A 22654-nucleotide genomic window follows, 5' to 3' on the forward strand; every position below is an offset into this window, starting at 1 on the left:
CACCAGATAAGGTTACATTGGTAAATTAGGTAGTTAGTTTCGCTAACTCTTTTGTATTGCAAAGACCTAGGGACTAGGGAAATACCTACGTATATTCCCCGCATAAAATATGGCCATATTACATTCAAGCCAAGAGATAAAAAATGAGTAGGCACATTAGTCAAAATTGCAGACAACTTCATGAAAGGGTGTGGTTCTTTACGAGTGGTTTATGTCCAGCAATGATTTTTTAGAGGATTAAATTAATAAAATGTTAGTAAGTACCTTACATGACGAGTTAAAGGTAGTTCTGATTTTAAAAGAATGCAGACGCTTTTGAATATCAATCCTTAGACACTTGAGTCATAAATTAATATTAATTAGCTACAAGATATTTTATTATCTGAACCTTTTGAACCTAAGAGTTCCCAATCTGCATGGCCAGTGCAAAGAATGTAGGCCAAATTCTTGAAATCCTCAATTTGTCCGTAATAAAATTAGAGAAAGTCGTGCTCCTGCAGTGGTTAATGATGATGATTGATGACTAAATAACGTTAAAGAACGGTTTTGCATTACATAAGAATACAGTCCCGAGTAATCGTAGAACCAGTAGAACTTTTAGATCCGTATTGATTTAGATCGGACAAAGTGCGAAACCTCTCTAAGGGTTGCTGATATTTTCTATTTTGTGCCACCACGGCGAACCTCTTGGCTGCATCTCACCTGATGGAAAGTGATGATCAGGCAAACGCGTTCTTACGTCATAGTTATTAATTATTATTATTATCTTCGCTACACTAACCAAAGTAATCAGCTTACTTGATGTGACTGTGATTTCATAGACAATTGTTATAAATTGCAGATTTATTTTAATTTTAAATTATATTCTATTGCCGTTCAATGCAGGGCAAGTGAACTCTACATGTTCAAGCGCATTGGCCTTGACCTTGATAATAAACAGTAGGTAATAAATTATCTGATTGACTTAATATTTGAATTTAATAACTACAAAACTTATATCTACAATAGCACCGTTTTAGTTATTATGTTATTTTGTACTTGCATCGAATAAATACTTTTCTTTCTTTCTTTCAATGGTGTCGGTGTAGCATTCGAGTTACGAAGGAACGCGGGTTTGAGCCACGCCGCCGCCGGGCTATTGTGGTGAACAAAACCTAAACCATCTCAAAATATCCCAATGCTTTTGAAGTAAAGTTGCAAGTTAACAACACTGTAAGCGTACAAAATAGGCCTACTTTTGTGAAATTATTTCATAAAATGTACAACAATAACAGTCGCTGAAAATTTAGAAACAATAACATATCTCAAATACAAATTCCAAATATTTATTGCTTTATCAGCGCTTATCAGCGCTTTTGATCTTTTCACTACTTAGGTATGTCAAGTATTTTTGTATTAAAAGGAAGTGCGTATTACATTCAATTAATTAATTTTAATGTTACATTGTCATCGGTCGACTTTCACTTATATATTTGTCTTGACCTATACTCTGACGGTGTTGAATAAATACTAAGGAAATGCAAATAAAAAGTCTCTAACAGCTTTCATGGTTCCATAGAAAATAAAATAATTAATAATAAATGTTGTTTTAAACTTTCACGGTCACTAACATAATTATTGTTACTGACGGGATTGCTACCATTAAATAATTAAGTACCTAACTAACTTTCATAAAGTACTTTTGTCTTTAATACTTAATCGTCACAAGGAATACTTACCATAATGTATTACAAGACATAAGGATAATCTTTTTATGCACTGTATTTTTTGGAAAACCCACTTAACACTTTTTGTTTTTGCTGGGTTAGTAGTAGTTTCGCACGAAATTCGTGCGCACGAATGTGCGTAACGTCCCCTTTCAATAAAAATATTTTTTTAGTAGGTGTTTCGCCCGGATGTATTAAAAGTATTAAAATCGCATGGGAATCGACTCCTTCAAGAACTAGTAATCTCATACTACTAGTTCTCGGAAGAGTCGATTCGCACGCGATTTTAATACATCCGGGCGAAACTACTACTAAAAAAATATTTTTATTGAAAGGGCGTACGAATTTCGTGCGAAACTACTAACTAACCCTTTTTGCTGCGTTTCGCAAAATTTTTAGATGACTAGCCGAAAACTTGGTAATCCGAACACATTTCGACTTGTTGTGACTATTGTGACAAGTTCATTCAAAATATTTTTAACATGGTATGGACAGATCTGGGTACAAATTGTAATAAAAATTTTGCACATAGGTAAACCCTTTGCTTGAGGATCGCTAAACGGAATCTAATTAACGAATGCAATTATAAAGGCACCTTGTACATGATTAGCATTCACTTGTTGTTTTACATCGCTACATTACAAGTGATTATTCGTAATATACAAGTCGTTTAATTTCCGTGAGTCCAAGAAAATGCCACCAGTGCCTGAAAGCGACGTGGGTAAAGTGCCCCAAGTAGACTTCAGGATGGCTGGTGACAGCGTGGTAATCTCTGGTATGTCAGGACTCTACCCTCAGTCCCACTGTGTAAAGGAGTTGTCTGACATACTCTACAATAAGGTAAGAGTTGACTGGTTGACGCTACAATCTAATTGTGTTCTGTCTCATCATTATCATCATCTCAGCCATAGGACGTCCACTGCTGAACATAGGCCTCCCCCAAGTGGCAGTGTTCTGTCTACTTCATGCATAATAAGCGAATCATGCCTCCCCCTCCTCACGCTGCGCTTTTCCTTAGGTACGCCACCTTGTAGGACCTCATAAAGGTCTTCAGGCCGCTACCAGGTCTTTAAGGAAATCATTTTGGAGGCCTATATTCAATCCTATGCAGGGGACGTCCTGTGGATGATGATGATGCCTTCCCAACCCGAGAGTAAAATTATGGCAAACTGAGGGTAAGCCTCTGGTAAATTAGAGAGTCTTCATCCTGAAGCCAAAACTAATGACCTGATGATTTCTTCAGGTAAACCCAATATCGTGTACAGGCACGCGCTGGTTATACAACCACCCTGAAGTGTCTCAATACTCGGGTAACGTGCCTGACCTGGATCGCTTCGATGCCCAGTTCTTCGGAGTCCACTTCAGGCTGGGAAACACCATGGATTCCATGTCCAGGAAGATGTTGGAACAGACCTACCAAGCTATTTACGACGCTGGTAAGTGATTTTCCGATTAGGTGGTGAGAAAGGCAAAAAATATAAACAATGTAGGCGAAGTTTGTCATTATTTTGTATAATGGTGAATTTTTTTTAAAGAATCAGCTGTCGATTCTAATGGAGCCTTCAAACAGAGTAAAAATTAGCAGTAGTTAACAGAAAACCATTTTCGCACTACAACCCGATAGAATTAACTGCGCACCTCACTGGAATTCGACTCTCCCTCCACTTACCCCGTCCGTTCTAAAGCCTTGATCACACGTACCGAGTAATCGGGCGAGACAGTGCTCTCGGCCGAGTACTCGGTGCGTATGAACATAGCGCCGAGTGATCGGCCGAGTGCTCGGCCGAGCAAAGCGGCGAGACAGTAGCTCGCTCGACTCCCTTTCAACTTACTAGGCCGAGTGTCCACCCTCCCGCTTCCCCGCACTGTCTCGCTCGCTCGCTCGGCAGGTCTGAACGTGCACTGTCTCGCCACTCGCCACTCGGCCAAATGATTGACGTCACGTCCACAGATTAGAGACAAGAAAAGTCTCAATAGAACTGAACTGACTGTGCTAATTTCAAAACACGTGTGAACAGCTACTCGCTTACATCACTGTCTCGACCGAGTAAACATTTTACTGTCTCGCCCGTTTACTCGGTACGTGTGATCAAGGCTTAAAGCGTCGATGAAACGTCACGGCTGCCAGGTTCGCAGTTAACTCGACCGGGTTGTAGTTCTAGCAGAACAGTAAAACAGTACCAAAGTTTACTTGTCTTTGTAGGTTTAAATCCTGAGCATCTCTCCGGTAAGAAAGTAGGGGTATATGTCGGAACGTGCTTTTCGGAAACTGAAAAAGCTTGCTTCTACGTAGCCAGTAGCAGGACTGGATTTGGAATTGCTGGGTACGTAATACGTATATGAACACAGAATTTTATTTACGAGTAATATCAATAGACTACTTTTGTTGACTAAAATGATAACCACTGTTACTTGTACTGCAACCAGAGTGTATTGCTGCGTCATAGTACTGCCTCTTGCCCTTTGAGTATCCACAGAAGACAAACGTCGTGGTGTTCCTTACGACACCTCGACATGATGCTGAGTGGATACCGTTTCGGTGATCCGCACATTACCTACTTTATTTAGTTTTGGTTATCATTTTTCTTGATATTGTTTTGTGTCGCTAAATAATAAACCGATTTAGATCAATATGGTATAGAGATAGTTTGGGTCCCGGGATAGAATAGAACATAGGATAGGATAGTTATAACAGCATTTTAGTCAGCAAGTTCTTCTGTATCTACACTAATACCTATTATAAAGAGGAAAACTAAAATTTAAAAATTACTAATGATAAAAACTATTTACAAAATAAAAAATACTTCACCCCCAGCGCCGCAGTCAGGAATGGTGCCCAAAAGGCTGGCAGCATTGCCACGTTGAATGGCCACGCTAATTCTCTGACCGAAATAGCTGCCAGCCTTTTGATCACCGGTCGCCCCGGTGAGCCTCTTTGCCAGTTCCTTATAAAAGGAACGGGCGCTTGGACCCCATGGTCCCATAGTCTCAACCCCAAACGGCACAAATATATAACTCTCATTGAGAGCTGCATATTTGCGCCGCTTGGAGCACTCAGCCGAGGCAGCCGCCGCGCCTGCGGCAAGGGAGGTACCTCCTGTATGAGACGGAGCAAGCGTATCCGCTTTGTTTGTTTGTTTGTTTGTAATCAATAAAGTTGTACAGACCGAAACTCACGCGGACCCTCGCGGGGAAAGATATCGTAGTTAATTTATTTTGTATCTTTCCGTATTTATTAATAAAGCAGTGAATAAATTATCAACCGAGTCAGGGGTTTCATTTCCGCACAGAATAAATTAATATTTGTATACGTCATGAACACCTGTTTGCATTGTAAAATATTATGTACTAAAAAAAACATAATATTGATGTTTTATCCACTGTCTGGCACCCGTAGCATCCTTTGCTAGATGGGGTGGTAAACGATAATAGCCCTACGATGACTGATGGATGACGCCATCGAACTGGCTAACTCGAGATTTGAGGAACACTGGTTCGAACCCCGCTGCTGTACTATTTGATTGTGATGGACCCGCTCGTATCATAAGCATTTGTTTAGCTTAGCAATGGGGCTTAGCGGGACTTAAATCTTAAAAAAGAAGATGTCACGGTCTATAATGACCAAGGATATTTTTTACAGATGTAGCAAAGCCATGTTTGCGAATCGCATTTCTTACTGGCTGAACGCCAAAGGGCCTTCTGTGGCCATCGATGAGTCTTGCTGCAGCTCCACTGTGGCCTTAGAACAGGCCTACCAAGCCATGCTCCGTGGCGAGTGTGATGCGGCCATTGTGGGAGGGGCCAACTTGACTTTGCACCCGCAGTCCTCGGTACACTATGGAAGGTGAGTTTTGGTGTCTTTCGATGACTATTCTTTAACATTAACATTGAGTATGGAAGGTGAAGTCTTTCGCTAACTAATTTGAAAATTACTACTAACTGCCTAAGGTCGGAATTGAACCCACGACCTTTCACTTGCCGGGCGATTGCTCTTCCATCTGAGCTACTTAGACACTGGATAAACCCGTCGAAATTTCGATAACTATTCTTTATCTATTCTATATCAGGACTATAAAGATCTGCATGGACGGTAAAACCAAGTCATTCGATCAGGATGCTGACGGATGCGCGAAGTCTGACGCCATCAACGTGCTATTCTTACAGAAGGCGAAAGACGCTCTAAGGTGAGCACACTTTTAATTTGATTCTATCTGCATAGTAAGGTTCCTAACATGTCTAGCCAGCGTGGGGAGTGCAAACAAAATTCTCATTTACCTCTGGTAAATCAGAGAGAGTCGTCCTCCTACAGTAGTGAAGACATAAGTAATTCTAATAAAATTGAGTATCATCATTAACGTCTATTTTTTTTTCCATTACAAAAATAGATTGGAGACAAACCAGTGACTTTATTTGTTTGCCAATTTAATTAATTAATGCATTTCAGGTCAGTTGACCCTGGCTGAATGGCTGAAGTTGTTTTCTGCTGTTTTACTAGATAATTAACATTTCTTTCAGAATTTACGCAGAAGTCTTGCACGTGAAAAGTGAATTCTTGTCTTTAGGCAACGAAAAGAATCCACAGTTCGGTTTCTATAGAGACCCAAAGATTGTAAGGAACTTTTTAAGTAAATTCTACGATGAAGCCGGAGTAATGCCGCAGGATGTAGAGTATGTTGAAGCTTTTGGATCAGGTAATACAACGTTTAATATCACACAATTAGGCGTGGTTTTATGTGGGTTGCTTTTCCCTCTTACATTGCTATAGTGAAATATGTTTTATCTTGCTTTGTAATCTTTAAAAATGTCTGCAAATTTTCAGTGGTGTGCCCAACAGGGCCCTTATACTCTTCTAATATGCAAAGCGAAAGGTCACTGACTCACTTACCCATCATAAAATCTTAGAAACTACAAGTGCTAAGAGTCTCATTTGCATGGGGGTTCCTTTTAGAACGAAGGTGCTCACTAAAAAGGGATTTTTGCAAAATTCAACCCCTAAGAGGGTAAAACGGAATCCACGCGTATGAAGTTGCGGACGGTCGCTAGTAAGACCATTCTTAATATTTTTTAATCTTATCATGATTTTAGCGGTACCCAAAGCGGATAAATCAGAATTAGAAGTGATCGACCAAGTGTTCTGTGAGAACAGATCGGATCCACTGCTGGTTGGGAGCGTGATATCCAACATTGGGTATGCCGAAGCAGCGACTGGGATATCAGCTATAACAAAGGTCAGATGTTGTAATTTTACAAGTATAGCGCATAACTAAGTAGAATCCTCTGCTGTTCCTGTGCGTCACTTACATTTGATGTTGTAACACGGCTATTTATTCTGAAGCACATCTGAAGTAGCGCTGATGTTTTGACGTAACAAAACCACCCCTCTCGCACTGCTCCACTGCCGTAGGAACACGTTTAGTAATACGTTATACTTGTTAAACTAATTATATTGTATAGGATCCAAAGACAGATACAATAAAAAATACAAAAAAATCGATATAATTATGACATTTTTGAGACTTCGTGGAATTCAGAATGATCAGGCATTGTGGCATATTTATATGGGTTTTATTGTTTCTCCAGGTGCTATTGGGATACCACAATGGCCAATTAGCAGCCAACCTGCATTACTCAAAACCCCGGATGGACATCGCAGCTTTGAAAGATGGTCGAATCCAAATATTGACAGAGCACCAGCCCTTTCAAAGGGGATTGACTGCTGTGAACAGCCTATCGATTACTGGATGCAATGCCCATGTTTTGTTGCATGGACACTATAAACCAAAAGTAAGTTACTCGTACATTTTACATAAACAGCCAAATGGGGAGGTCTATGTTTAGCAGTGGACGTCCTGTGGCTGAAATGATGATGCTAATGAAATAGTCAACGCAGAATGTTTAGGACTTAATTAAGGTCTAATAAAACAAGGTAGGATACCGATTCTATAAACCCGTCTTAAGTTTCAGAAAGGGAAAGCAACCTTTCTTTTCAGCTTTTCTCGAAGTGCTGGTAGAGTCCAAAAGATAAAGAGACAAGTAAAGAGCAAATTGCAGTCAAATGGGAACCCTGTTAAAATATAAAAATTGCACTTCATTTTTTCACATTCACACAAAGATCGATCAACATGGATATCATTGGGGGAGGCCTATGTTCAATAGTCGACGTCCTATGGCTGAAATGATGATGATGATGATAACGACACAAAGATAAAAACTTACTGCATCGTAGCTCTGTATTATTTCAGGATCCAAGCAAATACAAGTCCAGTATCCCATACCTGGTAACAGTTTCGGGAAGACAAGAGTCAGCAGTGCAGTTGATACTGGATGACCTGAAGAGCCGCCCGATAGACCCTGAAGAGCTAGCGTTGCTGCACAATATCCATTGCACGGGCATCAGTGGACATGTTGGGAGAGGATTTACTATACTTGGTATTGGAAGTTGAATAATATTCTGTGTGTGTGATCCTTCTTCTTCCCTTGTGTGAACCTTTGTTTGTCACCTGTCATCCGCTTTTTAATTTATTTTATTTTATTTTATTTTATTTTGTTTTATTCAGAAAACAAACAGCTTACAAATATATAAATTGCATAGATACAGTGTAGTTGGTCAAAGCCTATAGTTTTCACCTCTATATAACCAAGGGGTATAAAATTTAACAAATTTTAATAATACGTAGAAGCAAAGAGAAAAAGAAAGAAAAAATGGATAGAAAGAAGTTCGAAGAAATTTGACTATACGTCAGGTCGACGAGTCTGACGCGTGAAATCACCTGCAATCAGTTTTCTTACAGCAGTAGGGTTGGTACAAAATAGGTCTACATGCGGGTGAGCGCTAACTATCTCATTGAACCTATTTGCCACCCTACAGAAGAACGAGTTCCGACGGTAGTTCGTGCGAGTCAACGGCAGGTGCAAGCAGGGGCGCTTTCGATTCTGTTTGTTGGGGACTCGTAGGCGGACATTACTTAAAAGTTGGGAATTATCAACACGGCCGTTACATATGTTCATTAAGTAAGTGATATCCGCAGCCGTCCTACGCAACTCAAGAGGAATAAAGTGGTGCCTCCTGCAGCGCACATAATAGTCTACATCGCGCTTCTTAGATTTGAACTGCAAGTATCTTAAAAACCTTCTTTGGATGGACTCAATTCGGTTACAGTATACTTTGTACTGGGGATTCCAGACCTGAGACGCATACTCGAGGATGCTACGAACGTAGGAACAGTATAAAATTTTTATAGGTTTTAGATTGGAAAAGCGTGCACATGATCTCATAATAAAACCAAGAGCCTTTGAGGCCTTCTTAACTATATAATCCACATGTCCATCGAACAGCAGTTTCGAGTCATGGATCACTCCCAGGTCCCTTATATGGTCGACATGAGCTAGACTATGGTTATTAAAAGTGTAATTAAATTTGGTTGTATTAGCTTTTCGAGTAAAAGTAATAGCTTGGCACTTGGATACATTCAGATCCAGCTTGTTGTGGATGCAGTAGTTTTGAAAACGAACTAAATCATGTTGTAGTAACATCGAATCATTTAAATTGTCAATTTTTTTAAGTATTTTCATGTCGTCCGCGAATAATAGAAATTCAGAGTTTTGGAAACACTTACCTATATCGTTCACAAATATAATAAATAAGAGGGGGCCAAGAAGTGAACCCTGGGGCACACCGGATGGGACAGACATCCATTTAGATTTGTACCCGTTCAAAACAACTATCTGAGACCTATTCTCAATATATGACTCGAACCATCTAAGTAGGTTACCGTGAACGCCGGCCAACTGCAGTTTCTGTAGAAGCATCACGTGATCAATTCGATCGAAAGCCTTACTGTAGTCCGTAAAGATAGCATCGACCTGGCCACCAGAGTCCATAGATGACGTTATGAAATCGTTGGATAGCAGAAGGTTCGAAACTGTGGATCGACGTTTAAGAAAACCATGTTGTTGTGGTATAAATGACGGCGCTAGAGAGGAGTAAAGTTGCTGGTATACAACTCGCTCAAAAACCTTCGAGAAAATGCATAGTTTCGATATGGGTCGATAGTTTTTAACATCGCCTCTATTGCCCTTTTTGTGGATAGGAGTAATGAAAGCAGATTTCCAGATGTTCGGAACAATACCTTCAAGCAATGAACGCTTAAATAATATAGAAATCGGTACAACCATACTTTTAGCTAATTTTACTATAAAGATGGGTGGTATTTCATCAGGTCCTGCACCTTTGGTTAAATCTAAGGACTTTAATAGTTTGAGCAGATCATCTGTATCCACCTCAACATTACCTATACTGCAGCAGGTGTCGGGGCAAGAGTCGGATATGACGTGAGTGCAAGACGTGCCAGCTTCAGACCCTAAAAAGGTTGAATGAAAGTAGGTAGAAAAAAGTTCACAAATAGCCTCCCCTGAATCCGCCGATCTATTTTCATAGATCATTGAAGCCGGAAAAGAGCATTCGCTATTTTTTAATGCTTTTATATAGGACCAAAATGTCTTTGGGTTATTTATAATAGAAGTTTCAGCTTTATTAATATATGTGTCATAACATTGTTTTTCTAAAATTTTTACTCTTTTCCTTAATAAAGAAAAGGTTTGATAATCATGTAAGTTATTATATGTTTTAAATTTGCGAAAATATTTATGTTTCTCTTTTAAAGCTTTTAAGAGTGCTGGACTAAACCACGGAGGTGATCTGCGTGTAATGATGGTTTTAGCAGGCACGTACTTATCACGCAAAGTGTATAACTTATCATAAAACAACTTCACGGCATTCTCGAGCGGTACACCATATAAACAATCATGCCAATTCGTCTCATCCAAAGAAAATGATATAGCCTCGTAATCAGCAGTATTGTACAGGTATTTACGTCTAGGTCTGGAGTCAAGAGACGGTGGGACAGAGAGATTTGCCAATATCTCCAGCGATTTGTGGTGGGGGTCCTCAGGTACAAGTGGATCGAGGCAGCACTGCACCGAGAGAGGCAGGGATGAACTAGAGAAAACCAAGTCTAAGACTCGATTATTCACGTTACGATTGTTGTTAAATTGAATTAGATTACATAATGTGATTGAGTCAAAAAAGTCTACCTGATGTTCGCCAACTACCCCCACTGGAGATAGATCACCATGGTCTTGGATCCAATCGACGTTGCTCAGGTTAAAATCGCCCATTAAAATAAACTTATCTTCCGGTCGTGAATTACACACTTCAACCATTTTATCTGAGTAATTTTTTAATTGAGTATCAAAAGAATAACCTTTGTTTTGAGGACACAGATATAGTACGCAAATATGAATTAAAGTCTGCTTATTGTTACTATTGTTAAAGATAATAGTTAACCACAGGTCTTCGGCAGTACTACACCAATCTGGTCGCTCAATTACGGTAAACTCGCGACGAACGGCTAAAAGTACCCCGCCACCCCGACTTTGACCCACCTTGGCATAATCCCTGTCTCGTCTGAACACCAAATAACGTCCATCAAAAAGCTCATTATCGTATATTCCATCCAATAACCAAGTCTCAGTTAGCGCAATAACATCGTATGAATTTAGGCAAACACTACGTTTAAAATCACTTGTTTTACTACGTAGTCCTCGAGTATTTTGGTAATAAATGTTAAGTGAATTTAGTTCTTTTATTTTTAAAAACGTCTAAACTAAATGCATAGTACGTTAAATTTTTTGACGGAATCCATAAATATCGTAAACGGTCACTCAAAGTGTAATTAATCACATTATAATCACGTATACTCGGTCCAGACGCACGACGGTCATTCCAATAAAAATACAAGTCCATAATGTTTTGAACTGTGATCATAACTAATGAACGAGAAAACATTGAGTATAGATAAAAATTAAAGGTAATTTTGTATTTCTCAGCCGAGCGAACAGCAAGCGAAATTAGGCTCAACGCGCATAGACGCAGACCGAATATGACCCTTAATGAGTAGACGTTAGCGCTCACTACGGTATGGATGGTAGCAGTTATAACACGCACAATACTCACAACAAATCGCACGAACGCACGAAGTACCGTCCCATCGAAGTTAAGTTGCAAGTCAGGTGCTCCCAAGCGCAACCCGCCGGCCCGCAGACAATAATAATATTTAGTTATTTCAAGCTTCTTCGAACGTAATGTTATAAAAGTAAACAATAATGATATCATAATACTTAAATTAAATTTTAATGAAGTTATTTTATTTTTGAAAGGTCTCTTTCTGTTTTTATAGTAATTATCGGAGAGGTAGGGGACTTTCGGGCCATTATCTTGCAGTGTTTTACCCAAACGAATTGAAAATTAGACTCTCTTCCTAGGGCCTTCGCTTTTGATAGGAGATTCTTGTTTTGCACCGTAAGATGGTCATTTATTAATGGAGGGAAGTCCAACCTTAACTTCGAACTCCTCCTATGTTCTTCTAATTAATTTCGTTGCGGGTCCAATGACAGTTTAACTTTCCCCCGGGACAAACTTGAGCTTCACTGGTTGGGTTTTTAATGCCGGTCAAGCTGCAGATCCTGGCTACACAGGAATTGCAGCGGTGGAAACGAGAGGTGGGAATAGTCCTGTTCCTTGTGTGATACGGTGCTGGGAGTACGGGGGCTGGTTGTCATCAAATAAATGACGACTATCATAGAATCATGATTCATAAACCCATCTACCAATTCTTTGTGTACTAATTCGAAAATCATTTTTAGAAATGGTTGATTCATCTCCTGTGATTAAGTTGCTGAAGCAATGTTGTTGGGTATTACTGTAGCTATCTAATATCTATTTATTATCAAGTATATCTACAATATTCCTACTGCATAATGCAGATTATTTCTTTATTTCATTTCTTTAGTAGACGAAATAGTGAATTTCCCAAGTTTTCAACTCAGAAGCTTTGTTAGTCTGATGAATTTTACAGTAAAGCTTCTTAGTTGTTTAGTTCTTTTACTTATTTTTTTGGTATTCAAGACACGAATGCGGAGTTGAAGACGTACAGCATAACAGAGAAGTGCGAGTACTTCGACGCCGCTAAAAAGCCGCTGTGGTTCGTGTACAGCGGCATGGGCTCACAGTGGGCCGGCATGGGCGCGCAACTCATGCGCATCCCCATATTCAGCGAGGCTATACAAAGGTACGATTTCAAGAAATTAATTTTTAAAACCGCTCCTTTTAAACGCTCTAAAAAGAATTTCTCTCGACTCTCGACACGTTTCGTTGTTTTATCAAATAGTTCTTATGGCTATCTTCCGGCTCCATTATCAGACCAGCCGGTTTGACCATAGACGATAGCGAAATGACAAAGCCACACAATATTGACTAAGAGCTTAGTTAGGACTTGTAGAGTTAAAAGCTTGGCTCTACATGAGATCTGATAACTTTTTCACAATGCGAGCCATCGTGGTCTCCTCTTGAAAACATTTTACTGAAAAATGATTTAGTGGGATCATCATTTCAGCAAATATAGGACGTAAGTCCTCCAAAGAATGTCACAAAATTCTTTCTCTCGCTTTTTAAATATTCAATATGTGTTTTTTATTTAATTCTGATAACTACTAGAGTGGGATCTTTGAAATATGAATGAGTGATATTAGGGTAGGCAAATTAATCTAGCAGAAACAATGACAGAACTATAAAAACATCTTAGAGCAGAAATGGATAGTAATACATCTAAGATCAAAATTTAATCATGGTTCTCATTTTCAGATGCGATAAAGTGTTAAAGCCTAAAGGTATTGACATAGTCCACGTAATAACTTCTCCTGACAAGACCACATTCGACAACATATTGCACTCCTTCGTCGGGATAGCTGCCATACAAATAGGCCTGACTGATGTATTGAAAGCTTTAGGTCTTGTTCCTGATAAAATTATCGGTAAGAATTTTTGAATCATCATTTCAGCCATAGGACATCCACTGCTGAACATAGGCCTCCCCCAATGATTTCCATAATGGCCGGTTGGTAGCCGCCTGCATCCAGCGCCTTCCTACATTTGAATACAATAATACTAGTTATTTCAAATCAATCTGCATACATTAATTAAAATGAAGATTATTTCTTTGAAGAATATTTACTATTGCCCGCGGCTTCACTTGCATGAATTTTCATTTTTACAAGAACTAGGTTTGTGTAACAAAAAAGTAATGAACAGTGAATTTTTCACCCTTCGCATTTTGACGATAGCGAAACGAAAATGCCACATTATTTTGAGTTTAGACCTTACGGTCCGTCTTGACGACATTGTACTTGAAAATATTAAAAAAGATTGGTGGGATTAGTATGGAATCAAAATGTTTTTAAAAACTCCTTAGTGTATTATGGATTTTTTTAAACTCCTTAAATAGGTCATAGCGTCGGAGAAGTAGGATGCGCGTACGCCGACGGCTGTATCACCGCAGAGGAGATGATCCTGTCCGCTTACAGCCGGGGCTTGGTGTCCATAGAAACACCCTTTATCTATGGCTCCATGGCGGCAGTGGGTCTTGGGTACCAGCAGGTAAAAAAACACTATTTTCGACAATAATTTCAAACGAAAATACTTCAATGCTGATGTAATTTCATAAATTGTTTCTAACAGAAATTGTCTAAAGCAGTGGTTCTTAACCGGTGGTCCGCGGACCACTGGTGGTCCTTGGAGGCATTCCAAGTGGTCCATGAAGTGCACTTGCACGCCTTAGTCAAAACCACTTTTAACTGATTTTTGCAGTCAAACTGGTTTACTTTTGAAGTTTTGACCGATTATGATTAGGAGATGGTCCCTGACAAGACAGCAATTTGGTAAAATGGTCCATCATGACTTAAAGGTTAAGAACCAGTGGTCTAAAGGAACTAAAATTTCATTTTGCAAAAAACTCGACCATAAAAGCCCCGATTTTGTAAACATTTTCAGATTGTGAAGATGCTCCCTGCAGAAATAGAAGTGGCTTGCCATAACTCCTCCGAGTCCAGCACCATCTCAGGGCCTGCTGGTGTGATGAAGGAGTTCGTAGCTTCTCTTACTGCTAAGGGAATCTTCGCTAAAGAGGTTGCTTGTTCGAACATTGCCTACCATTCGCGGTACGTCGCTGATGCAGGTAAGCTCAAATATCTGCTTTTCAAAAAACTTTGGAAAATACTACAATTTATTGTAATCAAATCAGACAGTAATATTATCTTTGTAAAACTAAACTATGAGTAAGTAGGAACTTCAAGTGGATTACATATTCTTATGAGAATAAATATTCTTTAAACCAGAGTTTCAGCACCATCTAGTCAAGATCAGAAAAGTGATTAATTTTTCGGGAGTGCCATAGGTAGTTAGTTTATCAATAAATATTGTTTGTTCTTTATTGTTTTAACTTCCATCCAGGGCCAACCTTATTAGGTACCTAGGTATTTTATCAATAGATAATTTTTGTTCTTTATTGTTTACACCTCCCAGGGCCAACCTTATTCAAGTATTTAACAGAAGTGATGAAAAACCCGAAGCCAAGGAGCGAAAAATGGCTCTCTACATCAGTTCCTCAGGAACGATGGGGCGAACCATCTGCCAAGTATTCATCTGCTGAGTACCATACTAACAATTTACTGGTGAGCAACAGTATTTATACAAATAAATTATTTGGAAACGTAGACAAAAATTTTGAGATGTTTTTTTTCTTGTTTTTGTTAAGATTAATGTACTCGTAGGTACCCTTTTCTTTCAATAGCTATGTTCTTAATATGTTTCGATTAAGCGTTTTTTACTAACTTATTTTATAAGACGAGAATAGGTAATTTATATTTTTATAAGACGACGGTTCTAAGTAGGTATTCGGGTGGTATTGTTATGGTCAATCTAATTATCAAAAAACATTTCACACAGTTATAGGGGCGATTTCCCAGCAAAAATTTATACCTAGTCTGATATGCTGTCATTTTGACGATTTTAGAATCCTGTGCTATTTGAAGAAACATCCCGACTGATTCCACCCAATGCAGTTCTGGTGGAGATAGCTCCTCACGGACTACTGCAAGCGATCCTCAAACGCTCGCTTCCATCAACTTGCAACAACGTTACTCTGACTCGGCGTGGACATCCAGATAATAATTTATTGGTATTGGAGGGAATTGGAAAGTAAGTGTGACTGGTCACTACCAGTCAACTCATCCTCAACATTTCAGCTTGGAGCAATCCACTGATGGGCTTAAGCCGCTTCTTCAGACACTGTCAGCTACCCTTCAGTCTATCTGTCCATTCAAGTTTCACATTTTGTCTTACTATAATAATATAATGTATATTACATATTTCGTAAAAATATCAAGCTCGACTTAGGGTGAGTTGCACCATCTTATTTTGACAGTAATTATGACGATAACCGGTGCTTTTTGTATGGAGTTTGACAGATTTTTGACGTTTGTCAAAGTTAAAGTAAGATGGTGCAACCAAGCCTTAATAGTATAAATAAATGAAGTAAGTAAGCAAGTTTATTTTAAAATCCATCGGCAGTTTATGCCTCCTTGTTAATTATCGAATGGTAGTCCTAATATTTGGCGGCAACCGTAAGTTGTTCATCCTTCACTGAAAAACAGCTCTACAATCTTACACAAATAATAATAACCTACTTCTGGCTAAATTGAAACAAAGATTCCCATTTACAGATTGTTTATGGAAGGGTACAATCCGAAAGTGCAAGTTCTGTACCCAAAGATCGAATTCCCTGTTTCAACCGGAACACCATTTCTTTCACATTTGGTGCAATGGGTGCACAGCGAGAAGTGGTAAGAGGAGCTATCTTTTTACCTAAAATAAACTTAAATATTTTTTGTTATGGTTCTAATTCTTCTAATACCAGGTGTGTTAAATGTTTTCAGGAATCTCCCATTATACATATCAGCTCGTAGGAATATAGCAGCAGCAACCAAGTACGTTATTACTCTATTTGATGAAGAACATCGCTATCTACGAGGAAATGTCATCAGGGGTAAGGCCAATTTTGTGATTTCCTAGAATAGTGAAATATGCAAGAAGAAACACTCTTTTAGAGGCTTTGATTCCCTTCTTTCTCTAAACTTCACCTTACTCCGCTACAAGAGTGGCTTTTTCAGCAGCATTCGTGAAATCTTTATGCGTGCAGTTGTTGGGTCAGTGGCCGAGTCCCCCAGTGTTCGACGCACCCGTGGTCGACGCCCCCGGTCAGTTAAATTCGATTTGAAGCAATTTTTAATCAAATGACTGTACGTCAGGCACAAAAATGTTTATAAACGAATAAATATTTATTAGGCCAGTAGAATTAAACACAAAAATGAATCTAATGAAATGAAAATAATTCCTACAAAAGTTTTTTGCTTCTTACTACTGCTGGTTTTGGGTTAAAATTTTGCTCCCAGATTGCATAAATAGCGTCAAACATGCATAGTTTAGTATAATAATTAGCTTGTGAAACTTTTTTCGTTGACTGTACTTAGTGCAAAAGCCGAAAAAAATATGATATTAAATTTATTTAAATCGGGGGCATCCACCACGGGTGCGTCGAACACTGGGGGACTCGGCCACGGACCCCAGTTGTTTACCTTACTATTCAATGAAAATTTTTCCGAAAACCTTTTCACCTCAGTATAAAGATAATGTGTTTTAAGGACGAAACGTGTATCCGTTTGCGGCGGCCCTGGTCGCAGTGTGGGACACTTTAGCGATGTTTACTGGGGAAACGAAGAAGAAAATGTCAGTGAAATTCAACGCAGTCGAACTATTTGTCCAACCATTTCTTAATCATCAGACCCCATTAAAACTACAGATATCTCTTCATAGAGGAACTGGTCGATTTGAAGTGAGTTTTCTTTATTATTTTAGTCTATACTAATCTATACTACTCGTAATAATTATATAAGGTGTTATTTTTTGTACTGATCATACTTTACCAACGCATCTAATAAAATCATACAAATACAACCCAAGTGTTTTTAACCCTAGAGTGCTCGCGCTATGAGCATTTTGCCGCCCTCTGCAAAAAAATCGAGTTATTTTCTACACGATGCGTTTGTTAAAGTCAAGCGTTTCAGTAGCTGCCTCCCCATACTTCACCTCCATGTATTAGAAATTAGAAGAAATGTAGTGCGCAGGTGACCGCAATAGAGAACGATTGTTGAACGTATGTCACGTTTTGCGGCAAATTGCTCACTGCGCGACTACTGACGTAAGTAAAATTTGTGTGTCTGGTTTTTAGTGTAGTTGGAAGATTATTAGTTTTCATTGTGTATAATGTTGTTTTGACATTAATGACGTCATAACATTGATAATTACTATTAGTGCTTAATTTATTTCATGTCGTTTTCGGTAAAATTCACGTAAAATACAAAAAATTAAAAAACAAGGAAGATGTCGGATTTCGAAGAAGCTGGTACACTAAAATTAGTGGAAAATGTTTACTAAAGTTATAAAGAAGGTAAGCATAGTCATAACAATACTGTTATAGAACAATCAGCGGCAGAATCTGAAGATGATGTGCCAAAGGTGCAATAGTTGTGCAAATTTACTGTGCAACGCACATTAAATGCACATGTGACAGGCCTGTTTTGTTGAAGCACATGTCATATGTAAGGAAAACCTTTAAGTGTGCTAGTAAGTTTAATATTTGATGATGTATGTAGGTAAAAACAATAGTGTTTCTAAGATTTCTATAAATATTTCCTAACATTTCCAAAATATATTTTTTTCTTTAAATTTTAACCACAAATCTTTAATAAACGTTATTTTCTAATAGTGTATGCTTTATTCTATCATTTTTAACTGATTTTCATATTTTTAAACTGTTATTTGACACAGAACCGGACTTTAAGTTTGGGCGGCAAAATGCTCATACGCGAGCACTCACGTTTCACGGAAAGGCGCGACTACTCTAGGGTTAAAAAAAAATTCAGGCTAGTTTTCGAGTAAAACGACAAAGAATGTTTCGAAAAAAATAAAAAATAAATCATCCTTTGAGCGCGGTGAGTATTCGTTTGTACGCACTATCGTAGTAGCCGGCCGAGGGCAACGACCACTGCCACGTGCCGCGCCGCGTGAGTCGGCCATATTGATATCGCTGCCAGTCGCTCCGCGCCCACAGCCCGCGCCGAGCCGCCGATCGGCATGCGGGAGCGCAAAAACATAAATAATCGTCCCAGTCCGTCCAATGCGCCCAAACGTATTGCAGTGTATGTGTGATTTATTACAATGCCGCGCTTGATCAATAACAAAACGCAGGTGAAATTATGTTTCGGGCACACTAACTGGCCGACGAGAAACATTGACGAGTCGAAAACCTTCATACCTTGCTTGTTTGGAGCCGCGCAGCGCTTCAGGGAGCGCAGCCGTATCCTGACTTGACGAGATTCCGTGCGCTTCGAGGACGAAGTTCTGGATTTCAATTTCAATCACCGGCACAGTGCTGGCGGTACCCAGATGCGAGCGCCGCAGACGGCGGCTTTTGCGTAAAAATACGGAATGCCTTATCAAGGAGTTGTTGCCAGAGGGCCACGACCGCGACCTAGTTCTATCGATGGTTATTGCGGAAGTCTACCTAGGTACATACCTACAGTGTGATTTGGACAGATGAGTTCTTGTTTACGCGAAAGGGACTTTTTCCGTAAAAAAGTTAGTGCGCGAATTGTGAATACAACATCCGACGTGGTGTCTAGTGAACAGCAAGCAAGTGTGCAGCCCGAAAGCATTACCTCAATTCGATCGTGGCTAGATTAGACAGTGCAAGACAGTGTTTACGTGAACATTCAACAAAGGCTTGACGTTCAAAATGTATTGTGATTAGTGTAATAATAACCTAGGAACTTTAAATAACAAAATTCAAAATAGGTAAATGTGTGAATAAGTAAAATCAATGAATCTAAAGTGTGATGGCAAATCATAATTTAGGAATTAAAACCAGGAAAATTGATCAGTGAGTTTTATTTACAACACCTATTCATATTCAATATTAGGGTGCATTTCCACTGAAGCGAAGCGAAGTAGTAATAGGTATGTACCTATCAATTTTTTATTACGTCTCTAAATAAATTGCGTAGGCATTACGAAACCGTAGATATTGAATTCCAATTTCTATCCTTTTTTAAATTTCTAGTTTAACGCGGATGATTCGCCTCGGTTCGTTGGAAAAGTCCCCCGCTATTACACTAATGAAAATACACTTATTTACCTACTTATGTAGCTAGATTTTGTTTCTCCCAGCGCGTAGTACCTATTAACATGACGTAACATCGTACATACTCACGAGTGATAATTTTTGGTAACGTAGGTCTAATCTAACCTTTATGTGTGTGAACGTTGAATGAATGCGCGCGGCCATTGTTCGTACTCGTATGAATGAAATGAGTAAAGAAAGAGAGAGAGGCAGTGAGTGAAGACAGGATGGTTGTAAAAATAATATCTTTTTTTTGTTAGGAAAAGTAAAAACAAAAACTAGCCTGAATTTTTTTTTAAAAACACTTGGGTTGTATTTGTATGATTTTATTAGATGCGTTGGTAAAGTATGATCAGTACAAAAAATAACACCTTATATATGCGAAAGTAACTTTGTCTGTCTTGCTTTCACGCCTAAACCATTTCGATGAAAGCGAGCGATTTCAATAAAATTTGAGAGATATTTTGAGTACCGAGAAAGGACATAGGATAGTTTTTCACGGTTTTTGAAACAGGGACGCGCGAGATAAAGTTTTTCTGTGACAGACAAAATTTAATGCGGGCGCAAAGCTAGTAGATCATACATGAAGCTTTTACATAAGACCAGCTCCACATATTGACTCAAACGTTGGTTCCAATGCCACTCGTCTAAATCTAGAAAATAGTAGGTATTGGTACCAACGTTGGGATCTTCACGTACTGACGACCCGACCAACGTGGGTACCTACCAATGGTACCTACATTGTTCGCAGCAATAGGCAGTAGCGCCAATGTTAGAAAAATGTGAGAAGAATAATATGTATAATTTGATTAAAATGTTTTCAGGTAATGGATGGTATTTCAAAAGTAGCCACTGGATTTATTTTTGCCTCTCAAATGAAACATTCGCATATCATGGGTTCAGAACATAGCATAGCAACCAAAAAAGAGGACATGATATTCAGCTGCCGAGACATTTATCAAATGCTTAATGAAAGAGAATATTGTTACAAGTAAAGTATCATAATTTACTTAAAAGTTTTAAAGTAGCATTGTAACAAAATATACCTGGTGAAACAGTTTTTTGGAATTCTATACTACCCAAATGTACCTGACCTAGTTATAGCAGATTTTTTTAATATCTTTATTGAGGGCTAATTTTACTTCCATCTTTTCGGCTATTTCAGAGATGACTTCCAGAGTATTCAAGAAGCGAATGAATCTTTCACTGAAGCCAATATTAAATGGAATGGAAATTGGGTAACATTTATCGATGGTCTACTGCAATTGAATGCTTTGAGACTAAAACGCGATGGACTATCACAACCTGCTTACATAAGAACTATCACAATTGATACTAAAGAGCATACTACTGAAGAAACCAGTGGTGATGGAGATTTGATGAGAGCAAGGGTGGATGAAGTAAATTCTACTACGAGGTACAATAATAATTACATTTAAAGTTAAACTGACGTAAATGAAAGCTTCATCATCATCATCATTACAGCCACAGGACGTCCACATCGTCCACTGAACATAGACCTCCCCCAATAACTTCCACATCGCCCGGTTGGTAGCGGCCTGCATCCTGCGCCTTCTTGCTACCTTCGTCGGTCCACCTTGTGGGTGAAAAACTTATTCCAACCAAAATCCGATTCTCATTCGCTTACATGTATGTATGTCCCATCTAGATACCGAACCTAGAACCTCTGATTTCAGAGAGCTCTACTCTATCTTATCAATTAACTATTGAAGAGTGATTATCTTCATCAGTATTGTTTGTTTTCAGCTGCGGTGGAGTTTCAATGAAAAATATACAATTTATGGATTTGCCTCCATCTAAAAAAGAACAGTTGTCACTCAACGCATTAACTTTTGTCCCGCGTTTCCAATTAGACATGACTGATGTAAGTAACTAATTCACTTTATTATTGTTGACGTCAGTTCAATAAAAATTACAAGTAAATGTTGAATCTTTTACCAGGTGAAAAGTTCGCTACAAATCCTTCTACAAATAGTAGCAGAAAATGATAACAAAGACGTTATAAAAGTGCTTGATGTACTCACTGATACTGATCACGATACTAAAAATGATGTGAGAAATATCATAGACGAAGGATTACAGGGCATTAAAATACAGTACGAAAAAATAACTGATCTAAAACTGAAACAAAGAAAAGGGAAAAGAATGCCGAACGTCAGCGTAACTTTACTTCAACGACTGATGTTAGACACTGATGTAAGTATTGGTAAATCTAACACTAAATATTTAGCTCTTTTTCTTATGCAACCTATCATGGGCCGAATTTTACCAAATAGTAAAGATATAGGCGACTAGAAAGTGAAATATAGACAATGCCGTTTCCATTTAACATTGCGTCATTTCATTTCAGATGTTACAACTTCTAGCTGGAATTCTGCCACCAGAATCATTCATAGTGGTCGCGGAAAACAGTCCCACCTTCGACGCTGAGTTTTCACCTTTCTATCGGGTCGTATCTTCTCACAAAATTGGAAATACTTATTTGAATTTAGCTCGTTGGTCAACTGCAGCACAACCGACCTCCAGAAAAGTCGTCACAGTTCGAAGTCACACCGATCTGGCTCTACTATCATCATCAAGAAATAACTTACAACCAAATCAGCAACTCGTTGTGGTTACGTCATATCCACCTGTAGATGGAATCAAGGAATTGGTCAGCAAATGGAGAAAAGATTCCCATCATAACCATGTCTATTTGGTTATGGTTAACCACAAAATCGCTGAAGAAAAAAATATGGATATGATCCCAGATCTAAATCTAGCAATTAACGTGCTAGAGAACGTGAGTGTTTTTGC

General features: G+C 38.8%; 1 protein-coding gene across 1 annotated transcript in view; it reads left to right on the top strand.

The window, feature by feature from the left end:
* The first annotated feature begins 2340 nt into the window (after window positions 1-2340).
* Window positions 2341-22654, top strand: part of LOC135082479 (fatty acid synthase-like) — a 36112-nt gene continuing 15798 nt past the window's right edge. The window contains exons 1-23 of the mRNA XM_063977275.1: window positions 2341-2546; window positions 2950-3142; window positions 3910-4030; window positions 5347-5550; window positions 5774-5890; window positions 6222-6397; window positions 6792-6934; window positions 7287-7490; window positions 7949-8135; window positions 12673-12835; window positions 13408-13577; window positions 14048-14199; window positions 14593-14776; window positions 15124-15272; window positions 15614-15798; window positions 16323-16442; window positions 16536-16645; window positions 17301-17491; window positions 20662-20828; window positions 21003-21254; window positions 21605-21722; window positions 21800-22054; window positions 22209-22640. Of these exons, the coding sequence (XP_063833345.1) occupies window positions 2400-2546; window positions 2950-3142; window positions 3910-4030; window positions 5347-5550; window positions 5774-5890; window positions 6222-6397; window positions 6792-6934; window positions 7287-7490; window positions 7949-8135; window positions 12673-12835; window positions 13408-13577; window positions 14048-14199; window positions 14593-14776; window positions 15124-15272; window positions 15614-15798; window positions 16323-16442; window positions 16536-16645; window positions 17301-17491; window positions 20662-20828; window positions 21003-21254; window positions 21605-21722; window positions 21800-22054; window positions 22209-22640 (4140 nt within the window). The 5' untranslated portion in view covers window positions 2341-2399. The remainder of the gene's footprint in view (window positions 2547-2949; window positions 3143-3909; window positions 4031-5346; window positions 5551-5773; window positions 5891-6221; window positions 6398-6791; window positions 6935-7286; window positions 7491-7948; window positions 8136-12672; window positions 12836-13407; window positions 13578-14047; window positions 14200-14592; window positions 14777-15123; window positions 15273-15613; window positions 15799-16322; window positions 16443-16535; window positions 16646-17300; window positions 17492-20661; window positions 20829-21002; window positions 21255-21604; window positions 21723-21799; window positions 22055-22208; window positions 22641-22654) is intronic.

The sequence above is a fragment of the Ostrinia nubilalis genome, chromosome 21, assembly GCF_963855985.1.
Source record: "Ostrinia nubilalis chromosome 21, ilOstNubi1.1, whole genome shotgun sequence".
NCBI classification, from domain to species: Eukaryota; Metazoa; Arthropoda; class Insecta; order Lepidoptera; family Crambidae; genus Ostrinia; species Ostrinia nubilalis.